The sequence below is a fragment of the Aptenodytes patagonicus genome, chromosome 19 (assembly GCF_965638725.1).
Source record: "Aptenodytes patagonicus chromosome 19, bAptPat1.pri.cur, whole genome shotgun sequence".
Taxonomy (NCBI): Eukaryota; Metazoa; Chordata; class Aves; order Sphenisciformes; family Spheniscidae; genus Aptenodytes; species Aptenodytes patagonicus.
The window spans coordinates 6,699,639-6,716,099 of NC_134967.1; the positions used below are offsets into that span (position 1 = coordinate 6,699,639).

At 43.3% G+C, this 16,461-nt stretch overlaps 2 protein-coding genes across 5 annotated transcripts in view; one reads left to right on the top strand and one right to left on the bottom strand.

The window, feature by feature from the left end:
- The first annotated feature begins 18 nt into the window (after positions 1 to 18).
- CPTP (ceramide-1-phosphate transfer protein) lies at positions 19 to 4,149 on the top strand. Its single transcript, XM_076356139.1, has 2 exons — positions 19 to 140; positions 221 to 4,149. The coding sequence occupies exons 1-2, from the start codon at positions 19 to 21 to the stop codon at positions 741 to 743; spliced, it is 645 nt and encodes a 214-aa protein (XP_076212254.1). The 3' UTR covers positions 744 to 4,149.
- Positions 4,150 to 11,037: 6,888 nt separating this feature from the next.
- DVL1 (dishevelled segment polarity protein 1) overlaps positions 11,038 to 16,461 on the bottom strand; it is a 104,622-nt gene continuing 99,198 nt past the window's right edge. For 3 of the 4 annotated variants that reach the window (XM_076356398.1, XM_076356399.1, XM_076356400.1), the window contains one exon: positions 11,038 to 15,648. In XM_076356398.1, the coding sequence (XP_076212513.1) occupies positions 15,230 to 15,648 (419 nt within the window). In that variant the 3' untranslated portion in view covers positions 11,038 to 15,229. The remainder of the gene's footprint in view (positions 15,649 to 16,461) is intronic. The other variant, XM_076356401.1, reaches the window with a different exon arrangement.

The following is a 16,461-nucleotide window of genomic DNA, read 5'->3' on the forward strand; positions in this document are numbered from 1 at the left end:
CGGCGGCGGCGCAGGGCGATGGCGGGCGCGCAGGGGGCGTTCAGCCTGCGGGAGGTCCTCGCCGCCTTCCAGACGTGCGTGACGGAGCGGCGGGAGGTGCTGCTGGGCCCCTACCTCTGCGGCTGGCGGGGGCTCATCCGGTGAGTGCCCTCGGCGGCCGCCCCGGGGCCCGGGCCCGGCGGCCGCCCGCTAACGCGAGCGTGTCTTCCCCCGCGCGCAGGTTCCTGCACAGCCTGGGTGCCATCTTCTCCTTCGTCACCAAGGACGCGGTGGCCAAGGTACAGATCATGGAGAGCTACTGCCGCGGCGAGCGGCGGGAGGAGTACGTGTCGCTGCAGTCCATGGTGGAGTACGAGCTGGCCAACGGGCTGGTGGACGTCCAGAAGCGGTCGGGGCGCCCCGACTCCGGCTGCCGCACCGTCCTGCGCCTCCACAGGGCCCTGCGCTGGCTGCAGCTCTTCCTGGAGGGGCTGAGAACCGGCCAGGAGGACTCCCGGACGTCCGTCATCTGCACGGACTCCTACAACGCTTCTCTGGCTACCTACCACCCCTGGGTCGTTCGCAAGGCTGCCACGGTGGCCTTCTGCACGCTGCCGCCCCGAAACACCTTCCTTGAAATCATGAACGTGGGCACGCCCGAGGAAGCTGTCGCTATGCTGGGTGAGGCCCTACCCTATATCTGCGATGTCTACGGCATCACCCAGGAGCTCTTTGCCCAGCATAAGCTGCTTGACCTTCCTTGACGGGAGGGATGTTAAAGAGCCACGCCACGTTCTGACGGAAGTCGGATGAACCAGGTGAAAACCGTGTGTTTTCACAGACGCACAAGCATCTGGTTCCCTGTGGTCGCTCTCCCTTTCCTTTTCCAGTACCGAGCTGAAAAGCTGGCAAAGCTATTCAGGATGCCTCACTTTGTAAGAGAAAAAAATGCACCGATTTTTTTTATATGTGTGTATATCTGTACGTGTGTGTGTAGAGCCTCAGCTCTACAGTAAGAAAAAAAACACTACTGGTGTGCTTAAGGGATTTCTTTTCTCCTCTTGGATTCACCTTCAACTCTCCAGCTAGGCTGGGAGTGGGGCATTTTTGATTTCTTTTTTAAGCCAAATGCTGCAATTCAGGAGCTTCTGTGCATTTACACCAATAGTTAGGACCTCATGTGACAGCACAACTTTCAGATGTGGTGTCTGAACACATTTACACTGCATGTGAACTCACTTTGCCACTTTTGTTTACAAGCTGTTCCCTTGAATAGATCTGGGGGGGAGTTTCCCGCTTTTATGCTTTAACCTTGAAAATATAATCCTGAGTAATGCATGTCTGAAAGGAAGCTTGTGGTCACAGACTCATTTGATTACTGCTGCTAATTCTGTGTCCCCTAGAATTAAAGAAGGAAATGGTGGTGCATGTCATTATTGTAAGAGACCGTTCTTCCTTTGTGCATGGATCCATTAAGCAGGACTGTCCTGTGTAGCTTCCCCTGCCCATTAATCTATGCCTTATGCGTCTTGGGATGTGGAACAGTTTTTAGTATGTACTGCACAATACTATCTGTCCAGTTAAGGCTGCAGACTGTACCTTACCCGTTTTCCAGCCGTGCTTCTAAATTGTGTTCTCATGATTATTTTTTTTTTCATGAATGTGTCAAATGACTTCTCTGACTGTCTGGAGAGAAATCCAAACTTGTACTGTAAAGTCATTACTTTGTGAGGCTTACGGCTTCTATTGCAAATCACTGTATGTAATAGCTGGGGTGTGTGTATATATACACATACACACACACTGAAGTATGTAAAACGGAGGTTACTTAGCTTTTTGAAAGCTGAAAAAGCACCACCATTGTTCGTTCAGGATGAATATGGGGGGAGGAGGGAGAATCCCACAGGCTGTAAGATGTTTTGATTGTATCTCAGCTAGGAGGCATTTTGGCCTAACATAACACTATGATTCAGGAAATCACTATTACCTCATGGGATTAGTCTAACTGGACGTTAAATTATGTGAATAACATGCTTCGGAAGAGTATCCTTTATAGTAATGCTTTCCGGTTTTGTGGTGTTGGAAGGAACATGACTTTATAGTGTTACCTATTGATATCTTGTCCTTCACTAGCAGAGTCTGTTTCATTTACCTAGTGATCAGATGTGAAACCAACTGTCAGGAGTAACCAAATGAAGGTAGATGCTGTGTACTGAGCTCCTATTGTGATTACTCACATCTATCAACAATATCTTTTGCCTGAAGATAGGAAATGGAATTTCCTTGAACATCCTAAATGGAGGTTCAGTTGCTATGCTGTGAAAACACAAATATCATTCCCTTTCTGCTAAGACCACCGTAAAATGATACAGAACTGTGTTCCATAGGATAAATCCGTATATTAAAATGGAGCAGTTCCACGTTACGAACTACAGAATATGTCTTGCTGGACCTCCCTTGCTGTCTGACACAGGAATAGCTGGTATTTCATCTGTGTAGTGTATTAAATGCCTTAAACTGTGTCAAGTAATGTTGTGTGTTAAGTGAAAAAGTGTTTTACGTCTTTTGGGAGTTTAATGCAGAAATTATAAGTATGACCACGTGGGAAAACTACTTTTTCTCCCTCGTCAACATTCATTCTCAACTATTCCTCTTATGAGATAAACATTAATGTTGAAAATGAACTTGATTTTTGCCATTAAAGAATCAAACTTTCTCAGTGGGGAAAAAGACTCTGTCTTAAGTTTATAACCAATCATTTTGTGCGAAGTATGCTTCAAGTAAAATACAGCTTTCCATCAGTCTGCATGCTCTCATTTAAACAAGGTATTGCCTAATGATAACTTTATTTTCCTGGTGTCCTGCTCTGTCTCCAAATGATGGGAACCTTTTTAACAGCCCCAGTTAGTTACCACTGAGTAAAACTGAAGTCCTGTACTTGGCTTCGGGCAAGTTCAGAGTCTGGCAGCTTTCACTAATAGGGCCAAATTCAGAAGGGTAAAACCTTCACCTGCAGTGACTGGTGTACTTGAAAGCTGCAACAACATACAGATTCACTAGAGGGAGTTTGAATATTTTGCACTAAAGTCCATCACACAAACTGTCTCCTGTGCCACAGCAAGCATACTTGATTTCACGTGAAAGCGTGGATGGGAGTAAATAATTGCCTGTGTTTGACTTCTACACCGTTCAAACGGCTTTTTTTTTCCTTTCCCCTCTGCGCCGTTGAATTTGTATTTAGAACTTTTTAAAAGAAGTTATATAGTTAAAGCTAACACTTAAATATTCCATTAAGGGGAAGGTATCCTTAAAAGGATGTCAGTATAAACATATTTCTATAACATAGCTATAGCAATCTACAACTGTTGCTTGCCTGACGTACTCATATACTTAGCTTTCTATAGCATACCTGCTTCTCTTCATACATGGAAAAATATTCTAGCCTTGTGGCAAAAGTGGTATATCACTTTGGCAGTATAAGCAGTTTTTATGATACGGTATAAATATATAATGAGCAAATAAAATGCAGTAAATTGAACTTTCCAATTCAGAGCTATCCTGTTTTCTAAAATTCAAACCTGACAGAAAAAATGCAAACCATAATGCAACCTAAATTACTATGCTGTGGAACTTGTACCTAAACCAAAGTTTTTAAACTGAAGTTAACATCATAGCTCAGTGTGAGAAAAATTTAGGTCAGCCAGTAACAGCTTCCTAAAAACAGCAGTACAGCTGAGTAATAGCTCACCAACCTTGCAATCTAGGAATGGCCTGCTCCAGACAATTCTTGCGATGCACTGAGGAGGATTTGGTTATCTCCATGATGAGGTGACCTTGAATTAAAAAAAAAAAAAAATAAAAATTACTGCTGTGTATGTCTCTTACCACTACCCTTTAAGTTCAGGCAACTCAACATATTATTCTAAAGTTCATTTAGAAATAAATTATGTGACATTTCTTCAGTGCAGGCCACTTCTAAGTAGGGAGCACGCAAGCAAACGCTTGGATCAGAGACAGCCAGGCCTTTGCCCTGACGCATGGCTACAATGGCTGCTCAGCCTTTGTCTGCTTCCCGGGCACGTTCACGGTACAGACTTCTGGTAAGAAGTACAATATTGCCAGGGGGGTCGCATTTGCCATCCTAATCTATTTCATCATCTGGATCTTCTTCATGGCTATTTTTGCCACGCTGAGGACAGTCCTCAGGTCTGTTACTCAGATTGGTACCATTTTGACAACTAGTCGGGGTATCTTGGGAACCTACTATATCCCTAAATGCTACATCATCTTGCTTAAGCCTGATCTGAACACAGTGGATTATTTCCAGAATTCCATCAAAGAAGAGCCAGAGGAGGACTCTCAATAAACCAGATCCGTTGTCACCTGCTCCTCAATAGAAGCTGGCTGTATTTTAATGAGATAATTCTGTTTACGATGACTCTATAGGCTATGGTCCCAGACACAATCACCATATAAAATACAGCTTTATCCAGTAGGCTGAACACTAGGACCAGAATTTTTAAGCTGCAAAAGCACAGGGCTCTACTCAATGAGCCAAAGCCAAATGTCCCCAGCAGAGTAGTATCCATCCTCTCTGTAGCTAACGATCTGTTTCATCACCCACAAGGAGCCAAAAGCAGGTTCAGTTAAGCAAGCAACCTACAGTGCTGATATCTTACATGAATCTCTGAGGTCTCGCAATCTGAGCTAGAAGCCTCACCCGGACCACTTTCCTGTAAAGACTGCTGATAATTTCCATTTCTTAGTAACTAGATAACCACTCCAGAGATATATCCATGAATCCTTTCCCAGGCCTTACAAGAACTTTCAAATATATTCAACAGCACAGAAATAATAACTAGAAAAACAGAAGGGAATAATCTGAAAAGGTGTGAGATTATAGACTACAAACAGAAATCCTTGTGATTAACTAATGATACTGAGTACCTATCTACACAGGATCCTCCATAAAGATCCTCTCCTAGCGAGCAACATCAGAAAACACAGCTCCTACGCAGGTCTCTCCTCCTGTTAGATACAGGAAGGAGCTGAGGAGGGGGAGCTAACAGACAGGGAGAACCAAAGGTCCCGCACACTGCTCTGTAATTGCCGTCTGTACACATCTATGTGTGTTTGTGCACTTGCTTTATTAAAAGTGGAGTCAATGACATCCTACAGCTCTGGGTCTTTTTTTTGACCGTTACAGTCAACGCAAACTTTTCATCATCTAGGTTGTGAAACTGTATGGTTCTAATGGCCACCAGGATCCTTAAGACAACCCTTCCCCATTGTCCCTGTAAATAAGATTCTGTGACGGAACATACTGATCCTCTGGGCTGCCCTCTCTTCTATTTAAACAGAGGAGCTCCAACTTCTCAGTATGGCACTGAGGAAGTTCTGCTCATTTTTGACCGAAAGTTAGAGGATACCTGGAAAGGTATGCATGAAGTTAAGAACATAGGCGAAGAGTACACAAAGAAATTGATAGGTCATACACAAACTGAAGTACAAGGAAACAGCGGTGTTCAGATCAAGAAGGGCTGACTATTTTGACTCTTAAATGAAATAAAAGATTGAAAGGCTAAGCAAAGCTTCTGATGACAACCATTGCTCTTCTAGTTCATTGTATCATCAGTACTCTGCTGCAGCATATTAACTGAGAACTGCTCCTCTCATATCAAGTGTTGAAACAAAACACAAGCAAGAACTTGTATTTCTCAAGAGATTTCACAGTTTCATTCCAAGTCAGAATAACTGTTGTTATTCAAGCCAGAATCTCAGTAAAACAGAGATTTTTTTCCAGATAAATTATATCGTAAAAGTATAGATATAATAATGGAAATATTTATCATAATTTCACACTTCTTTTACAATGTGAAATTCAGTTTTGATATCATTGTTGTGAAACAAAAAGCTGAACTTTCCAAAGTCAATGTTTAAATTTCTGTTAAGTAATGTTTTCTATGGAAAAAAATTCTTTTTGCATTTTCTTGACTACTTTGTCACAAAATCCATAGAAACCATTCTGATATGTAAAGGCAACTATCTGACCACCTTTAAAGCAACTAGATATGCAATGGACTGAGGAGCTTTGCAGGTGAAGACAAGCTTCCATTGAACTATGTAAGCTGTCACAGAAGCATTCCTGGGTCTCTTTACTTGCTACTCAGTGACTTGGGCATTTGCACTTGAGGCAGCGTTGTTCTTCCTATTGACTTGGACTTCATTTTTGTTGTTCCTGCTGATCAGATCAATGGCAGAAGGAATGGGTTGCACAGCTTTTAAACCCTGTTCCGAAGGGTTGCCTCTCTATTGAGTACATGCTGTCTGGTTTTGAGCCCGAACAGCCGCCGGGTAACAGCTCACAGCAGGACTGCTGGTGAGCTACAGCAGTATACTTGCGAGAGTCTGAAGCTACCTCTGCTGCCTATCAGGTCCTCACCGCGGGGCAGGGGAGGAGAAGCAGCATCATGGATGTAAGCGGGAGCTTCCTCCTCCTTCAGGCTGCGGAGGACAAGCAGGAAAGCTCCGTTTCTTCTCCAGGGCGGTGCCGTCCCCGTCCCCGCGGGCCCGGCCGCCCGCAGCCCATGCAGCACCCTGGACAGCTGCCGCGCTGCCAGGCGGGGGCTGCCAGCAGCCCCCCGCGGAGGCCAGGCTTGGTCTTCGCACGAGAATTCGTTTGCCTCCCCTGATGGAAAGCACAAGACATCTCTGGAGTTCTCTGCGAGGCACCTGTCTCTTCTTCTGCCCTCGATAAACGTATTTTGATTTTCAGAAGGAAGATCGATTTCCCCGTCTGCAAAGTGCTCTGCTGTTCAGAACTGTTCCTACAACGTCCTGCTATGAAATGAGCAAGTAGTGCTTTCAAATTCTGTGGGCACATGGTACGTGAGCTCTTTGAAAGTACAGAAAGTCAAAACCTCACAGTAAAACTCCAGCAGAAGATAGTGGAAAACAGGGAATAAATTACTCTGCTGGAAGGACAGAATGCTACCAGATCTGATGAAGCAAGCTGCTGCTAAGAGTGCAGAAACATTCCAGATCAGGTTGGACGGGGCTCTGAGCAACCTGATCTAGTTGAAGATGTCCCTGCCCACGGCAGGGGGGTTGGACTAGATGACCTTTAGAGGTCCCTTCCAACCCAAACGATTCTATGATTCTATGATTTAGGACGAGAGGAAATGGCCTCAAGTTGCGCCAGGGGAGGTTTAGATTGGACACGAGGAAAAATGTCTTTACTGAAAGAGTGGTTAAACATTGGAACAGGCTGCCCAGGGAAGTGGTTGAGTCCCCATCCCTGGCAGTATTTAAAAGATGTGTAGATGAGGCGCTTAGGGACATGGTTTAGTGGGTGGTGGTGTTGGGTTGATGGTTGGACTCGATGATCTTAGAGGTCTTTTCCAACCTTAATGATTCTATGATTCTATGACAGGTGTTGCAGAAGCCCAAGTGCGCCAGAAAATGAAACCTATGAGAGCAGAGGCTCAAAGCAGCAGGACTTGTGCATCACTTCCCCTTCCCTTGCTCCTGAGAAGTACAAGAGTGCCAAAGCTACAGACAGCTTAAGTACCTGGACACAGGACAAATAATAGATGGAGGGCAAATGGATCTGCCAGCATCACATAATCTGGAACTTTTTAGGCCTACTGCTCCATGCACAGGCTATAACAGCTTTCTAAACATGGGACAACTACAGAAAACCTTACCCTCCTCCTGCTGGGAGAGTATGTTTGTACTGAAACATTTTTTATAGGCCAGTAGGACTAGTTCAACTACAAGTGTTACTCTTACCTGCTCTTGCAGGTGTGGAAATTCCTCTGTCCTCCAGGTCCACCCTGCCAACTTCAAGGCATTGTAAAACCAGCGCTGCAGTACATAGAGCATGACCAAGCTGACTCTGCAGCTCTAGAGGTCACCACAAATCTTGAAGTCTTCAAAAAAGCAGCTTAGAACTCCGGACCCCAAGCAACCTGAGGGGCAAGGCCTATTCCCTCCTCTGTCCCAGTGCACCCGCTGTGTTTTATTTCTCCTCTTGTCATTTGAGACTCTCGGGTCCACATAATCAAAAGACTATAATCCAGGACAAAAGAGGCTAAGTTGCTGCTACCACCAGTGTGTCTTCTGCCAGCTACTTTTAGAACACAGATGGTGGTGAGATAATACTGCTATGCTTCACCATGAGCACGTTTATGGATCACAAAGCACTTGTCAGCCTCACAACACTGCTGTACAGAAGCTGCTGTTGCTTTGCTTTACTTCTCTGGATTTTCTAGGTCTTTCAAAGTGTTTGCTATGACTTACTAGAGCTAACCCGATGCAGCTGCGTACACAGGTGATACAGGCTGATGAACTGTGTCTGCTTTGCTCATCTTCATGACTGCAGGATCATTATCCCTGCCTAACACAGTCCCAGCAGCACAATTTCCTTTTTGTCTTAAATATTTTCAGAGCTAATGAGGACGTCTGGCACTTTTGGTCTTTATTATAATACTGTGTTCTACATTATATTTTTTGTAATAAATGTGAACACACATTTCTTACACCTCTGTACTTTTTATTACACACCTCTGTACTTCCAAAAGGCTGGTGAGAAACCAGCCAGCCCAGCGCAGACACCTGTGGCAGAGACCAAGCAAGGAAAGACAGACAGTATCTTGGGCTACACAGCATCACAGTAATAATCAACAGTGTCTCAATGTCCACTTACATACCACGAAGGTTGCCATGTGTACTAGTGTAATATGAGGTGGCTAATTAGGTATACTGCACTACCAACTATCAGCCAACAGTTATTATTAAATATTAGCCAGTTAGTGCCTCTTCATGTCAAGAAAGGTGGCAGCTACCACTCTACTGTTACTTTTCCTAACAGTGCAGATGCAATACAGTAGAGATTTATCTTTTATCATGCTGCATCACGGAGGAATGATGACAGTATCTTTCCTTCAGTTCAAAAGCAAAGGGTACAACTCGATCCAACACTTTTTAACCAATGCCATCATACTTACCCTTTCATAAACCTGGTAAAAGTACAACCGGACTCTAACGCACTTGTTAAAAAACTGATTTCATGTTACTGAAATTAAGTGACTAGCCAAGAACAAGTACTTTCCCAAAATGAAAACAGAAATATTTTAGTAAAGGCTGTTCACAGTAATTTTTTTATCCTTTAAACAATCTTTATTCTACACTCCTTTTGAAAAAAATTTTGTCACTGTAAAGTGGCAAACCATGAAAGGTGAAAATGGAAAAACTTCCACATTATTTCACATTACTACCAAACAGTGGCAACTAAATATCAAGTCACAGTACTAAGATCTTTTCTTTTCCCCACCCACTTTGACAAGCAACTATACTGCTCTTTTACTCCCCATATTAAAGTTTTTCCATCTATCCATTACGTGGTATTGGAAGTTAACTCATCAATTCAGCTCAATTAAAGAATTTGCAAATTAATCTAAACCAGGGAATATTTTCATTCTTAAAAAAAGAGCTTTTTGGTGCACTGCAAAGCTAGCTGTCCTAGATTTCTGTGGCTACCCGCCTATAAAATTCTCCTGGCATACTTGAGGAAAAATGTGAAACATTTGACAAAAGTACTCCTCAGTGTGATTAAAGATAATAAAAATCTGACCTGAAGACTGGAAGTCCTTGTTTCTGGAGACTGCAGCAAGTCTTCATGAGCATATTGTTGCACCTGAGAATCTCAGCAGTACTCCTCCCTTCAATGCTGTGATTTCGTAGCAAAGAAGCATTAAGTAGCTTTTGATCATCATTCCAGAAATAGAGAAGGAAAATATCAAATTTACCTCTATTACTTCTCTTTCTGGTAGCAGAGCTACAGCCATGACAGACTGATTTTTCTTTTCCTTTAGGGGGAAAAGGGAGGGCGGGGGAAGAGGGAGGAAGGGAAAAGTAGCTGATTAAATTGTTCAGCCAGTTCCAGTCACCTGCAGACAATTCCTATTAGGTCAGCTGGAGTCCATCAGGCCCTGCAGTAAAAGGCTGCAAGAGCATGTCCAAAATTCTGATCATTTAATATTCACCTAACTGGGAAAATGCTGGCTAGACCATTTTGCACCCTATGTAAACAAATATGGTTTGAAAGGGAGAATATGGGAAACCCTGCAAGACTTTCTCATAGGCTTTTATGTAAATCTGCTGCAGAACTGCGCCATTTATAATGGGTGCCTCCATAGTAACTACTGCTTTGTCTCTCCCTTTGCTGCTTGATCTCTACCAGCTAAGAGGAGGGAATCTGCCTCATCAAGCTGTGGTTGTTCCTTGTACGTGAACCACTCAGACCTTACAGGGAGGCTGGGTGTCCTTATGTTGCATGACAAATACACCATGGTTTAAGGCTTACCAGTTAGTCTGCAAAGTGGTGTCCTAATGATCCTAGCTTGTCTCTGCTGGAGTTTGCGCACAGAGTCCAGAAAAAGGGAATATTCACATGGAACAGCTGAATATATTGACGGGTTCTACCAGCAGATTCATCTTCTGGGTCTGCAGGCAGGAAAATTTGTTCCAGCTCATGTCTTTGTAACAGGACGTATCCTCCAGCTAGCTGTCTTTTACTTCCACAAACTTTCTTCAGCCTTTCCTGTACACCTATTCCTGCCAAGCTGTGAGAGGGAGAAGCTCAATAATTAAGAGGTAGGGCAATTTAAGGGGAAAGCACAACTTCTGCACCAATGTATTAGTCATTAGCTCAAAGCTACAGGACTTCTGATGAATGGCAGGGTCTTGTGTTTCCAGTCAGATGTCATTAACCTGCAAGGAAGAGTCAGGCCTCTGCATTTCAATCATCTATGACCCAGTTTAGCAGTGAACATTTACAGGGTTCCTGTCATACTTGGAACCGTAAGCACTTCTGAAGTACCATTAAATCACAGAACTCCCAGCTGCCTATCATTAGCTCCTGAACAACCTCCTGTCGAGAGGACAAAACTTCAGTGTGGCAGGGGAAAAAAAAAAGAGTAAGATTCAACCAGTATTTCATCATTCTTGAATAAAAGATAATGCAGTAGTGCAAAGAACTGAAGACATACACTGTGGTTATCACATAAAATTAAAAGCTTTTTAGTGTTTAAAATAGCATTTACACATAAGCAGCTATATATTAACTATACAGACACTTGGGTTTTAATACAATATCTACAAAAAAGAATTCAATTATGCAATAGACATTTAACAGGAACAGTGCAGTCCATGCTAGTAAGAGGTCACTCTTTGAGTAGAACCAATTCTAGAATAGGTGATAGTCTGGGTTTTCATTATTTAAAATCATGTAACTTTGTTCCTCTACTGTACATAAAATTCTTTACATGTATTTCTAATCACTGATTAGAATTAATAATTTTAAGTCAATCTTATTACAATCCAGTTAAATGCAAAACAAAAACAATTACATCAACTCATGAGCTGTCAAGTCTCAAGATGGGACTGCCCATTTGAATAGAACAAAAATAATATCAAAAGTCGATGTCTGTGCATCATTGCTTGCCATCCAATATACCTTTGGATAAAGTGTCCAGGGGACTGTTACCTTTGAAAAGTAGATTTATTAACAGGAGGTAAAAGACAATAGCAGTGCTTTTAAGACTATTTGCCAAAAAACGCTCTCCTCAGAGTTAATATACTGGGTGGGTACGCTACCCTACAGATACGACCTCCTTTGGATAGGAGACATCATCCCAAACTGTTTTCTCATCATTTTCTATGATCTTCCAAACATACCTGTTAGTCCTTGTTAAAAGCTGTTGGCAGGTATGCGTGAACATTAAGCTCAGCTGCAGAGCACAGGCAGATGTTGAGGGTCTCACTTCCAGAATAAAAATGTCAACTATTTAAGGCTCCTGTTACGAGGTTGTTTCAATGCCCTATATAGCAAACCCATAACTTCCCGTTGCAGCTAGAGGCATAGGTCATGCATTCTAGAGCCCAGCCAGCGCTAGTTACTTGACATTAAAATCAGAGAAAAATTTCAGGCCCTGGTGAGAGAAACAGGTGAGTTCTGCAGGACTCCAGCCTTCAAACTTTCTTCCACCTGGCACAGTACTTCCTATTGCAAGTAGTTTCATTGGCATCAGTGGCACTTCTTTCTGCAGGTAGTACTGTACCCAATAGGAGAAACTTGCACAGTTAGGCCCCAAGGCCCCCTTGTTGCAAAGACACATGCACATGCATTGAAAGCCAAGGATTTGGGAAATCTCCTGTCTTCATTCACTTCCGAAAATTAAGAGCTAGCAATGTTTCAGGCCTAACTTTCCATTCACTCAAACCAGCCTCTCCACTGTACACGACGAGGCGGGGAAATCAAGCTTTTGTTTTACACACAGTGGCCATTATGTATTGCACTGTTCACAGAAGGGTCATTTACATTCTCCTACTGCTCTTTGTAAACAGCAGGTTCTACATGCTATACAGCATTAACCAACTAGCACATCTGTCAGTACATTCAGAGCACTCATCATTTGCCTGTTTGTAGGTGAAGCTAGTTCAGGTTGGATTTAGCAGCCTGATTTCCTCAGCAGACGAACGCTTTCCCACACCTACGTTATGGACTGTCAGCCTCATTCCAGAGCTACCCACAAACACGCAAGTATATAACACAGTCGTTTCAACATAGCAGCAAAGACCAGCAAGACACAGAATAGTTTCTGCCAACAGCGTAACAACACGACAAAAAAAAACCCAGCAGGTGTGTAAACTGCAACTCTTGAAAAGACATAAGGAAATTAAACACGTTTCTTCCATGGGTGAAAGCTCAGCGCCCAGCTTTAATCCCTTTTGGAAATATCTTATTAAAATGACAGTCTTTTCCTCCAGCCCTGTCAGTTCTGCCTTAAGACAAAGTGGGCCAGAAAAATCGTAATATATAAGAGACCAGAAAAGTTAAAATTAATTTAAAAGTAGAACCACTAGTGATTGTCAGTAAAGTCACAGACTCCTTAACAGTGTCTCCTGGAGACATAGCAGAATTACAGAATTATTTTACCCTGATTTATTTCATTGCTTTGAATGTCAATCTTTCAAAATAGTTTACTGAGTTTAGTTAGCATCTTTGCTGTGTTACTGGGAGGAGGAAAGGAAAAGAAAGGATACTGTTGCACAGTCAAGCTTTAGGTAGTGCCGTTTTTTTGATCAAGCCATCACCAACTCTGCAATCTATGCTAGCCCATCAGATGGATTATGACGAAAGCACTGCTTTCAGAAATGTTACGTAGCTTTTCGGGAGATTTTTGTAAAGAAAACTGCCCAAAACCACTCAGCTAGTTTAGAAGCCCAGTAATTGGAGTACCTAGTCTGAGTGGCACACAGTTTCCTAAATGCCTAGCTCCCTTTTGAAAGTGAGACTTAAGTCTCCAATTAACACAGACATTTGAAAACGTTACTCTGACTTTTGTACAAGGGATGTGTTTACACACAGACCTGTAATAAGAAAAGAAGTAGTGGAAAATCTATCAGAATGAACAACGTACAAAATGGACAGTTTGAGGAGTAATTTTTCAGGGTGACAAAGGAACATGAAACTACATGTATATAGTGAGAAAGACATGTTCTCTTTTGACATTCATATCGGATATTCACACTACCCATAAAGCATGGAACGTAACAAAAAGAAGCTTCTTACCAATGAAGAAAATGCTTATATACATTAAAGCACCTGTCCTAAAACCTGCCAGAAGCAGGTATCTCACAAAAGAGGATTTAACTGAGGCATGGCCCCATGGTCAAATGCCACTAAGTGACTGCAGCTTAACACGTATTTCCCATTAAATGAGCCACCATAACCGAGTGTGGGTGTGCTCTTACCATGCCCTCATTCAGATACTTTAAAAAAGCTTCTTAAACGTCAGTGAAGGTTCCTGAACATACTTTATCAAGCGTCCATAGCCTTAGAGCGAAAAATACAGAGTAGTGAAATCTTGGGGATATACAACGGCAGTTGCTTAAGTCAAAGCTCCCCAGCAGGAGCTTTAGCATGAGTCTCGCTCTGTGTCAGGTATAAAGATTCATTCATTGTACCATTTACGAACTGTTCTTAAAGCACCCTCTCACCTCTCTGCTAACAGCTAGCCCCCATCTGTGTTCAGAACACGTTCCCTTGGGTAACACTGCAAGTGGGATTAGACATCTCCAGGTTTCTATTTCAAAAAAAGAGGAAGATACTGCTCAGAAATTAAGAACGGAAAAAGAGGTGATCAAAATGAATAGCCATGTCCCAGTGGGAGCCAGGATTTACCTACGTCTCTGCTAGAATGGGATAAATATCCCCTTCAAAAGGGAAAAGCTGCAGCTACACTAACAGAATCGCATAGCAGCAACTGTCCTATTTCTGTGGAAACAACTTTTAAAACCTGTAAGCAAGTGCGCATTATAACCAGAAGAAACAGACACATCTGTCAGCAGGGATGTGACTGAAATGCCCAGGAATGGACTGTAGCTACAAAGTCACTATCATGATAATAAATGAAATAACTTTACAAATTCTGCACAGTGAACACATACAGTAGCAAGACTCCACCACTCCCTTGATAGAATAATATCTTTAAAAAAAAAGAAAAGAAAGAAAGAAAGAAAGATTGATTTATACTCCCTAGTCAGCAGAATAAGGTAGCCACAACTTTGCCTTCTGCTAGGAATTGGTTTGAGCCTGCTCCTTTCCAAGCACATGTTGTCTGTACGCTTGAGGGTGCCATGTCTGCTTGGAGTGCTGACTGATGCATCCAAGAAACAGCATTACAAGGTAGTATCACAGATACTAGCCGATGGTCCTTTTTTCCTTGTAAGAGAAAAAGCAGGGAAAAATAAAAGTGCTACTATGCATTATTGGAAATTCAGAAGTCGTGAAATAATAGTCCTTGAATCAGGCAAAAAGATACACTAATTGCATCGAAGTAGGTGCCACAATTACCAAAGCTCATTAAGATGTGAATATACACCAGCCATTCACAATCAAAAACAAGAAGGGGGGAAAAAAAAGATAAAGAAAAGATGCCATCAATTTGCTGATATTTAACAATCCCAGGAGATTTTTTTTGTTCATTTTTGTGGGGGGTTTTTTTGTATTTTTTGTTTTGTTTTGTTGATTTTTCTGCAACACAATTGCAAACCAGGAAGGTGTGACATGCAAGACAGCCAAGTTTCTTCCATTAAGTGTTCGACAATGACCAAATTGCCCACCCAGCCCCAAAACAATCCCCTCCCCGGCCCTTCCCCACGCAGAGTCTGAAGGCACTTCCTCTCACATGATGTCGACAAAGAATTCACAAGGGTTGCCCATAGCCTTCTGGAAGGACTGCCGGCTCCCCGTCAGCTCTGGAGGAACAGAGCTCAGTTCCCTCACGGGGGGCCCTCCAGGGGGTCCGCTCGTCCCGTAGACTTTGGAGCCCAGCTTGGGGAGACTGTAGAGGGGTGGGACTCCCGGAGGCCCGTAAGAATGATGGCTGTGGTGGCTTCTCTCACTGTGGGTGGCAGAGACATGACTCCGGTGGCTGAGCTGGCTGACAGGCCTCTCCCGACGCACGACACTGGCGCCACCCCCGCTGCGGGCAGTGTGGTCAGACTCGCTGCCGCTGCCAGCCGACTTGCGGTCCTTCTCTCTGCCAAGAGCTCTCCTGCTGTTCTCGCTGTTGCTTCGGTTCGAGCCGCTGCTTTTGCTTCCTAAAGCCCACGAGTGAAAAGGACACACAGAAAAGCAGAATTAGCTCACGTCCACTGCTGTCTCCCACATCAGCTCCTACCAAAACGCACAGATCCGGGTATGACCACTGTAATGGCAACAATGATGACGAAACCAGGCCTGAATGTGCTGTTGGTGGCTTATGGGATTTAGCAATGACAATCGGTAGAACAAAGCCGACAAGGTTGTGCCATGCACAGGTACACGTAGACACCTAGAGCTTGCACAGTGAAAGCAGCAGCTAGCCTAGAACTTCTGGCTGAAAGCCATCTGCTCTGCTGCTGCCCCACTGACTGGAGAGAGGAGAGGAGCAAAAACGGAAGGAAGCAGCCGGCATTTGGGTTTTGACTCAAGCAAACGAGGTTCAATCTAATTGTAACTTTCTCTGTCTTTGCTATCTTCTATGGGCAAAAACTTTTCAAAAAGAAACTCATTTGCCTTCTCTATCATCCTTGGTCACACTGAGCATACTTGCAACCCAGGGCCAAATCACCTGAGGTTAACAGATGTCCTTTGCTGGCTTCAGTGGGTAGATTCTTTTAGAATTCATCACTACGGTATTCTGTTGTTGGAGAATTCTTCAAAGAAACAGGTATTTGTTGAACTGCTCTATGATGAATCAGTAACATGCAGAATGTTCCCAGCAGAGGCCACTAAATCAACTCAGAAGAACAAAGGACCGCTGCTTGTGTGTAAGCTGAGTTGTTGCTACATAAAAGCTTCACTAAACTTCAGAACTGATTTTACATGAAAGTTGAAGGTCATGCCCTGTTACCATGAGAGATAGGCTAGGA

Coding starts and splice junctions, on each gene's coding strand:
- CPTP (XM_076356139.1), top strand. CDS start 19: ATGGCGGGCGCGCAGGGGGCGTTCAGCCTGCGGGAGGTCCTCGCCGCC. Junction 141..220: donor GGCTGGCGGGGGCTCATCCG/GTGAGTGCCCTC, acceptor CCCCGCGCGCAG/GTTCCTGCACAGCCTGGGTG.